General features: G+C 33.7%; 1 protein-coding gene across 1 annotated transcript; it reads right to left on the reverse strand.

The window, feature by feature from the left end:
- Positions 1-476: 476 nt before the first annotated feature.
- Positions 477-2,063, reverse strand: LOC108331926 (ethylene-responsive transcription factor ERF060). Its single transcript, XM_017566954.2, has one exon. It carries the CDS (start codon positions 1,802-1,804, stop codon positions 800-802), a length of 1,005 nt encoding a protein of 334 aa, XP_017422443.1. The 5' UTR covers positions 1,805-2,063; the 3' UTR covers positions 477-799.
- Between the last annotated feature and the right edge of the window lie 8,317 nt (positions 2,064-10,380).

A 10,380-nucleotide genomic window follows, 5' to 3' on the forward strand; every position in this document is an offset into this window, starting at 1 on the left:
AGTAACAAGTTTCCCTTTAAAACAATAAACATTAAATTATCGAAAAATAAATATTACAAGCACTAATATTGTAAAAAATTGTTAACTTTTTATAACAACAATTTTCAAGCCATATAAAAGATAAGTTTTTAGTAGCCCATAGGAATCTTCTCTACTAACCACGCATGCTAATTAAACACTAATAAAAGGTATTTATTATATTAAAAATATGCTTAAATAAAATCATAGTAAATTGTACTAATTAATTAACACTCAACTAAGCATCAGTGAAAAAGATTATATATAAAAAAAAAAACAAAGAACTAATGAAACTCGTGTATGGAGGAGAAACAAAGCTGCGCAAACAATTTGGCACCACTAAGAATTGACGACAGTCCTTGCTAGAATCAAACACCCCGTTTATAAGTCATTAAATGTTAGCGAATTTTTATAACAACAATTGTTCAGTATAAAACAAGTATTAGCAACATCACTTACAAGAACATGTAAATTTTTCATATATTGGAAGTAAACGTTAATTACAACATAGAACAAAGACACGAGTAGAAAGGCCCCATGGTCATGCAAGTAACAAAAAACACCGGCAGACCATGAAGACCATGGACACGACCACCTTCTCTGATTTCACTGCCAAAAATTTGCAAGCCGTGTTTCCGCAAAACATCTGCAAATGTCAAAAATTCCATTGCAGAAGCAGCCAAAGACACCCAAACATAACCCTAAAAAATACAAAACATAACTGCGTATGAAACCGAAAAGCAGAGCAAAACAAAACCAGCCATTTCACAAGTTCACCTACTCATATAGATGCCCAATCAATCTCCACCGAAGGGTACTTCTCCAACCCAAAGCTCTCCATTTCATCCCACTCATAATTAGAATGTGCGAAGTCCGAGAAATCCAAGAAAGTCACACCCGATTCAGGCGAAGACGACTCGCCAGACACCGGCGATGATAACATTGGGTTGTCGTTCCCGTTTTCTACCTTAAAATTGTCGAACTCGGGACAAACGTTGGATTGCACCACGTCAGACTCCACCCGTGCCAGCTCAGCAGCAGTGTGTACCTCGGGCTTCACGTCTTCGACAGAGCAACACGTTTTTTGTTGTTCTTGTTTCGCCAAGCTTTCGCAAATAGCTTGGAGCTTGGAGTCGACGGAAGAAGGTAGAGGCTTGTAATCTCCGAATTCGCCGAATACGAACGCTCCCTGGTGTCGCAGATGAGGGAAGTTGAGGCGCGCGAACTCGCCTCTGAGCTTAAACGCTGCGTTGTCGTACGCCAACGCCGCTTCTTCTCCGGTGTCGAATGTTCCCAGCCATAGGCGCGTCCGGTTCTTCGGGAGTCTGATCTCGGCGACCCACTTCCCCCAATGCCGTTGCCTCACCCCGCGGTACAGCTTCGTGGCTTTCGCCGCCGCGCCACCGTGCTTCATGAGAACACGTTTTGGGCCCAGCTGGGTTCGGTTTTCACGTTGAGTCGAATAAACCATGTGCTGCTGAAGCCCAACCTGCGCCTGAATCTGGAGGATTTGGTCTGGGGTGAGTTTGTTGAGCTTGATTTGGTTGGGGGAGGGATACGAAGTAGATGAAATGAGAGAATAAGAAGAAGATGGAGAAGAAAAAGAAGAAGAAGAGGAAGAAGAAGGAGCGTGTGATCGACGAGAGGAAGAAGCGGAATCAGAAGAGACAGAGAAATAATCACTTTTCACAAAAGGCTCAAGTGCTTTCATCAGCTCCTCACTGTACGGATCTAGGAATTCCGGTACGATGTTGCTGTTGTTGTACATACCTATAGCCGCTGCCATGTTTTACAACAACAAAAGAAAATCCCAAGAAGAAAAGAAAAAAAAAAGAGGTTTTCAAAATTACGAGCCTGTCTCAATTCCAAAACCAGAGAACAGGAAGTGAAAAACTCAAAGCTGCGAGTAGTTGTTCATTTTTTTTTTTTTTGTTAAGAAAATTGAAAATCTAAAAAGCTGAATCTGTTGCTGCGAAGAGAGAGGTAGAAGGAGTTTGTAGTTTGGTTGGCCTCACTTTGTGAGCTTGGCTCTTGCGTTAGCACGGTGAGTGAAGGCTGGTTTATATACTGAGGTTAAGGTGGGAGTTGGTCTCCTGGGTTCTTCTTCATTCATCATTCAACTCGCGCGTCAACTTCAACCACTCCTTTATTCCCAGATGGCTATCCAATTGAAGAATGCCACCTATGCATTCCTCCTTACTACCTTACATGTGTCGATCATACACTGGTTACACTCATCAGAATATTTCCAACTTACATATAATCATATCATACCACACATCAATTATTTAAATTTTAAAAAGAGTTTTTTTAAAACTAAAAAAAAAACAATTATCTTCTTTTCTTATTAAAACAATATCTTCATCTATAAATTTTTTTTAAAAGATGCTTCCATCGTTATTGTATGTTTTTTAAAATGTGAAATTAAACACGAGAAACATTTTTCTCAACTCTAAATTTTAATAGATTAAAAGAAATTATTTTACCCAACTTCTGATAACATCTATAATAGTTGTAATCAATGAAATAAATGAGTTGAGTCAAGAATTTCCACCTTAGGTTCATGAGTGAAAAGGAATTTGACGTTAACCTTTTGCTAAGTTATTATTTCAACGACTTTAATTCAGTGAATATTGTATGGTGTATTATTTTGGTATGTTGTAGATGATGAAGAAAGACAGTTTGAAGATTATTGCATAGAGAAAAACGTGGAGAGGTAGTTATCGGAATAACAGTGTCATGAATTGCGGCGCCACAATGTTGACGAATTGTAGGGTCATGGTTCCTTAAGTACAATTTGCAAGCGTTTCTTTTGTGGAGAGGGCAAGTGACTTTTGGATCCTATTCCCTTCGCGTTTCCCAAAGGTCATTGTGGACCCATCTCCATCCTTCTTTTTTCCATTTACATCTTCATCAATTAAAATATTATTTTAAAACATATTTCTATTAAAATAATATTTTATTCATAAAAGAAAAAAAAAAGATTTTATTCTCGTAGAAAGTTTTCATTCGAGATTCTTTTAATTGCACATCATCTTAGTTGTAAAAACTTCGTCGTTTATCGGTTACTCTTCAAACAAGTTTTTAAACCCTTCTTCTATATTTCAAGTGAGGAATTAATTATGAATTATAGAAAAAAAAAATGAGAGTGTGGGGCCATCCCTGACGCCCTCACACGTCGATTCCTACGTGGAAATCACTTTCAAGGAACGCAAAAACAACTACTGCCACTTCCATGCTTGTACCTTTGCATACTTATAATTTTCCTTCTCAAATTCCAAGACTCAACCTATAGCTTAGAAATTTCCTTTTTACAATTTATTTAATGAAAAAGTTTATATTCAATTTTTGTCATATTATATATAATGATAGTTGAATTAGAAGAAACCTATAAACGAGAATAAAAAAAAGCTACTTTCTCATGCTTCATTACTCCATAAAACAATTTCATTATCATATGGGTTGCGTCATTTTTTAGAATAAGGCAGAGAAAGCGACTTTGACATATGTGCCACATAATAATACATCACTCGATGAAAGACCTTTTCGCATACAAAATGCCAACTACCCAACTCTTCATCAACTATTCAAACATGAACTGTGTATTAATTTAATTAAAGGGGAAAAAATGCAAAGTGATTTAGTGCATGCACGACAAAAAATGTTTTTATTTGTGGAGAAATATAAAGTATTTGCTCGTCCCCACAGTCTTAGTCCCATGCTAAAAACACAAGTATTAAAAAATTTTAATAATTGATGTCAAAATAATATTTTAATTATTATAATATGTCAGTATCAGAAAAAAAGTATATGACTGTTTAATAATATATTATCATCTTGTTTAGTATATCGAAGCATTCATGAAATGACGAAGTTATCATATAATTTATGACAATATTGTATTAGAAGACTCGCAAAATATGTTACACTAATAATACTTATAAAAAATATTATCTAAATGTGGAAGTTTAAAACACCTCCAAACGAAACAAAAACTATAATTTAAAGAAAACGAAACAAATATTTTAACATGTATGCAACTGTTTCATTGTAATGAGCTGAAATGCAATAGTTGGTGAATCGATTTTGGAATCTAGTAAAAGAAGAAAAATAATACAAGAGTTGTTGGTTACATGACAAAGCATTTTACTCAAAATTTCACACGTAAAAGAATACTTTTACGTTTTGAGAAGAGAACAGAATAAAACCCTCCTCTTTATGAAAGAACGTCTAGAATGTGCTTTTTCGTAAATATTGATTTAAGAATCAATTTTGAATGAGAATATTTTCTTAAAAAAATATTATACGAAGATAATGTTCGCAGTTACAAATTCACTCGAAATTCTGAAGGTGCTGGTGAAATGATGAAGCATAACTGATTTTAGATATATTGAAAACTATAGTTATCATCTCTTTGTCGACCATTTTACCGATTAGAGTCTCTGCTCCAGTTTTGGTAAAAACGATAGATACTGAATTGCAAGAACAGTGACAACTTTTTATATTTTTTATTCATAAAAACGACATAAACTATACATGTCGACCTTAATCATATTCGAACCACACTAATGCACTAATCAATTGTCTAATCGTAGTTGTAGATCTTCAAAGTTGTCTGCAATGGAATCAATTATTGTTGTAATCTATCTCTATTAAGCGCTAATGATGAGCAATTTTAAAAATATATTTCCATGTCTATACCAATTATTATAAGCTCTATTACAATTAGAGCGAACAATTTTACTTTTCGAAGTTTCCAGGAAGTTGGAGTGAAATGGCTCATAACGAAAATTTGAAGTCAACAAATGATATAAAATTGGAGATGTAGGCTATCATTTAGTTGTTTATGGAGGTTTGGTCAAGAAGAGGAAATGGAATTCAAGCCAGTAACTAATAGATATTAGTTTAGTGAAATTAATTATGTTATGAAGAAGATGATATTTCTAAAATTATTTTTATTAATGTTATTATCATGTCCAATAATATTACATCGTTTAGGAGTTAAAATTAATGACAACTTAAATATTTTTTTTCTTATTTTACATTTTGATATGACTTTTATAGACAAAATCGTGACGGACACATGCTCCAAAATAGAAAAAAATCTCAAATGAGGGATGATTGACCTTAATGATGTCACTGACTTGGGATCGAAACATTAGCAGTCATTGTGAGACTCCAATAAAACTTTGTCCTGACCTCACTCTTCCATGGTCACCATTCGAAGCCAAGCTTAGTTGCCACACAAGATGGAATCCAACCTGATGGCATCCCTTCAAAATTAAATACTAACATTAATCCATGAGAATGAGAAACAACACAAACACTACGATGAGGAGCTCGCTACCATGCGTGCCCAACATCAGGCCGACCTCCAAACTTTAAACTAGAAGCTGGTCATCCCGAAGAACAAGAGGCCTCCCCCACATCCTCGTCCTAGGCGAAAGACCTCTCAACCAATAGTGCAAATTTGACATTTAATGACAAACACAAAATCTCCCTCACAAACTAGAAATTATAGTCAATTTGACAACACCACACCCCCCCCCCCCTCTCCCTCCTTAAGTAAGGGAATCGATAAATCTTAGAGTTAGCATCATTCCAAAGGGTATCTTTATCAACATTCACAAATATAATGGAACAACCAACCCAACCACCCATTTGAGGGGCTAGCTGATCCAGGTCAATATTCATACTCAACATAAAAGGATGTTTACGACCCAGTTCGTGGACCACAAAATTGTACCCACCATGTCGGCCACCTTGAAGATAGAGTTAGGGGAAAAAAGACACTTAAACACTTTATGCAGAGATCCACTGACGACCACGATCCCAGAACTTAGTTCATTTGTGATCATGCACTCTTTGAATAGTGGTTTTTAGCCTATACCCTTCTCAGATTTTCTTTTTACAGAAAGGCCGAACAACATGGATGATCTAAGAGAACGAGCAACCAAATACATGGCTATTGAAAAAATAAAACAAGCTAAAGAAGGCGAAAAATCCCTACATACCAACAAGAGGAAAGAGCATGAAGAACAATGTGGGTGATTGGACTGTAGCCCAGTACAACAAATACACTCTCCTCAATACTAACAAGGAAACCATACTCAAAGAAACGTGCAAATTCGAGCTCAACTAGCTATTCAAACCTCGACAACCTACCCAGGAAGTTGATCCTACAGAAAAGATCTTCCTACCACCAAAGCATAGGATACACCACTTAAGAATACTGACATCTAAGGGATCTCATTGAAGAACAGATATACTATGGTGTTTAGCCAAGTTCAATAAGCAAGGAAATGGTGGTCGAGGTAAAGGATGTGGCAGCTTCACAGGAGAAGGTTAAGGCAGAGGATGCGACGGTTTTACAGACGAGGTCGATAATAATTGAACCACAAAACTAGTCATTCGAAGTCGGATCATCCAGACCCAACCTAACCCTACCTAAGCAAGGGGTAGCATTCACACCATCACTAGAGGTTTTGTTGGCGAATGAAGCTCTAAAGTGACACGAAAGAGCTACCGAAGGACTATAAACTCAATGAGTCAGTTCTCACTAGAAATGACAAAAAAACATGCGCCCGCGAATATCCGTTGATAAAATCTGCAACTGTAAGTCGGTACTCGCGCGTATTTATTACTCACGGGTAGTTGGTATTTTAATACTCATTTAAAAACGGGTCGGATGCAGGTATTATACTACCTGACCCGCCACTACCCATTACCCGCAAAAAATAAAAATAATATTTTAATTTATATTTTATTTTATTAAATTTAATTTAAAATAAAATTAATTTATATTTTATTATATTAAATTTAATTAAAATTAAATTTATATTTATATTTAATTTAATTTATATTAAATTTTATAAAAATTTTGGAATTTTATTTTAAAAATGTATAAAAAATATATTTTTTAATATTTGTGGGTATTCTAACCACTCTTGGTCCCTCTAGTCAATCTTTATTAGTCTGAGTTCAGCCACTCCTAGTATCCAAGTATTCTAACAACTTCTAGTATCCAATTATTCTAATCACTCCTAGTATCAACCTTAGACAATTGTCTAGAACGTTTAACTCTGTTGAGCAAAACAATACAAGTGTTTTAATGTTGTTTAGAATTCCCAAACACAATTAGTGTTGATTTAGAAGTAGAAATTCTGATAATTATTAGTGAGATGATAAATATAATACAAGGAAATCTAAGAACTTGTGAAGTTCTTATTTTTATTCTATAAATAGACTCAGACAATGTAAGCTTATTAAGAGAATACCAGTGTAATGATAAAAGGATAACAAAAGTTCTTGTATTCTCTTGTACGAGTCCTTCGTTTATAGCTTTATTCGATAGATGATCATTACTCAGGAATAATTGACTTTGTTGATATTAGGTGGCTTTTTGTATGAAGATATGTGCTTATCTACGCCTTGGGAAGAGCATCATTACTTTCGCAGTTAGATCTTGTACGGCTATGGTAGGACATAAAGCTTTAGGAAACATTCCAAGATTGTCTTCCTATCTTACAATGTCTTTTTTATTCCTTGTGTAATGCTTTTGAGTATATTTTGGTATTGCTAATATCTGCACAAATAAAGCGAGAAAGCGCATAGCTGACAAGGTACAATATGTACATACATTTAATGATTTATACATTGATAGAGTGTTGAAGTATGTTTCATAAAAAAGGTGTTTAATGCAAGTTTGCCCAAGTCGATAGTACTCATACAACGAAAATTACTAAGATAAGGTGGTAATAGAATTTGCCAAATCCACCTGCATGGTCGAAAGATGACCTCAAACAACCCGACCAAATGGTCAGTCCACCTACAAACCCTTAAAGACAATCATAGCTTGGTCAAAAGGTCAATAATTTCCAACACGAGCATCTCTCATACGCTAATCAAACTCCTTAGACTAGAGGGCTTATGTACCTACCTGGCCCAATGAATGTGTTGAAGGATGCAACCTAATAAGGCCCATTAAGCCTCATCGAATTGAACCAGTTAAAAAATATTCCAAGACACGTCTATTTGAGCGGATACTCACATATTTACGGTATTTGTAGAAAATCTCGTTAGTTTGATTACACCACGATATTCTTTGACACCAAAATGTTTACAGAATATTTAGGATATCATATAAGGTGTCACATTATTATTATTATCATATATTTGAGGTCAGTAATTATTTTATTGATATTATTTAATATCATATTTCCAGTCTTAGCACATGAATCCTAGGGCCCAAAAATCCTATAAATATGTTTGGTATTTTCTAGGAAATACACACTCACTCATACTCATTCTTTCTTACTTAAAAAGATTCAAACTCTCTTATTGATTTGAGTGTCGGAGAGTCTTTTGTAGTGGATCTCCCTTTGTGTTCCAACACACAGGAGTACGCATCAGGATTCTTCCACCCCCTTCAGATCTCACGCCACCTATTCAAAGGTTTATCTCAAGTTCTCGATAAGAAAATTTTGCATCCACCATGGGCCGATCACGAGGTTCTAAGAATAACCATCAATTTTCGTAATATGCCCTCCATTAGGGGTGAATCGTCTTTTTCCTTAAACTTCGACTGAGGGATTATGTTCCTACCACACCCAATAGTCTCACATCGCATAGGAGTCGAAGTCAAAGATAATTTAAATATTTTTTTCCTTCTTACATCCTTTGAAGCGTCTTTTAATGAAAAATTTCTGACAAATACTTCAAATGAGCATTAATTGATCCTAATGATGTTATCCGACATATTTTGGATCAAAACAATTGAGAATGTTATTTTTCATCTTTCTTTTTAAATCCTAAAAAATATGTATGTTTTTTAGAATATTTTTACACTTATTTTAAATGTGAAACAAAATATTAAAAAAAACTAGATTTAGTGAGAGTAAAGAAATAATTTTCCCAATAAATAAAGCCATGAAACACAACCATATTACCTTAAGAATGGAGAAAAATAAAAACATCTGTAGTACTTAATCTGAACAAAGAGTAATGTCTGAAAAAAAGGAATTCATAACCTAACATTAAATTGAGCAATTCCTTACCTTCATTCAGAATAATAATTTTGCACAAGAATTCAAATAAATATATCCCGTCTTTTACTTTTTTATTGAGACACTCCATCTTTTGTCACGCTTGCAAGCCACATGGGCCATGGGCCGGGAACGGGGTGTTTATCAATGGGTTTCGTGTCCGGACCCAATAAATAAAGGGCAAATCATCCAGAAAAAACAAAATCATCTCTACCTAAACTAATCCGAAATTAACCAACATAGGAATGTGCACTCTTTTTATACTTCCTTCACGTTGTGCTGGTTCAATTATGGGGCGTTTGGATAATATTGTATAATCATTTGGATAATTTGTTCTTTATCACTTCATAATACCCTTTAAACAATACAAATTCAAATTTTAGATGACTATCACCATATTTATCTAAATTATGAAAAGGTTAGTGCAGGAGAATTAACGTTGTTGATTTTGTTCTATTTATGATTTTATTAAAATATTCGTTGAGTTTTTTTTTTCATACTAAATTTATTTTAGAACAACTCCAAATTCATTTAGTTATTAAAACTCGTTACATGATAGAATACATATCTCTATCACATTTTTTAATTATTTGAAAATATTATATTCAAATAATTTTGTTTATTGTCTAACTACAAGACATTGATACTCATTAAATTTTATATTTTAAAACTTATTCCAATAATAATTTATAATTAAATGATAGAATAGATTTGAACTCAACTGTGATTTTTTTTAACTTTTCCCCCACAACGTAATAAACTATTCTTTTAAACTGTAAAGGAACCTTACATTAATATTTCTATGAAACTAAAATGAGCTTTATATAATGCACAAAATGAATATTTATTTAATAAATCCTTTTTGAAACATTTAAATCATATTATAGTCAAGGTTAGTACCGAATATATATTTACATATATAAAATATATTATGATATAATTATTACTATTATTATTATTATTATTATTATTATTTAGAACGCACTTGTAGTGACAAATCTAAATCCTTAAGTTAATTGAAAATGGTTTATATAAAAATAATAACAATTCAGATTATAATAGATTATAACAATAAGAAATTAAAAGAATCAATTATACCATAATTATATAATATAATGTTTTCCAACAGTCTCACTCTCTAAATCTGTCAGAAGATAATTTCACTTGTCTAACATTGTAGAAAATCCTAAAAGTGTTGCCAAACAGTCACCCAAACCAATCTAGGAATTAAAAAATCTATAGACCAAATAACTTTGAATAGAAATAGCATGCCAAATTTCAGTCCTCAGGACATTCCCAAAAATGCGGAACAGTTATC

This window comes from Vigna angularis, chromosome 1, assembly GCF_016808095.1.
Source record: "Vigna angularis cultivar LongXiaoDou No.4 chromosome 1, ASM1680809v1, whole genome shotgun sequence".
NCBI lineage: Eukaryota > Viridiplantae > Streptophyta > Magnoliopsida > Fabales > Fabaceae > Vigna > Vigna angularis.

What these genes read in the sequence shown, in the direction of transcription:
- LOC108331926 (XM_017566954.2), bottom strand. Translation starts at nt 1,804, where the DNA reads ATGGCAGCGGCTATAGGTATGTACAACAACAGCAACATCGTACCGGAA.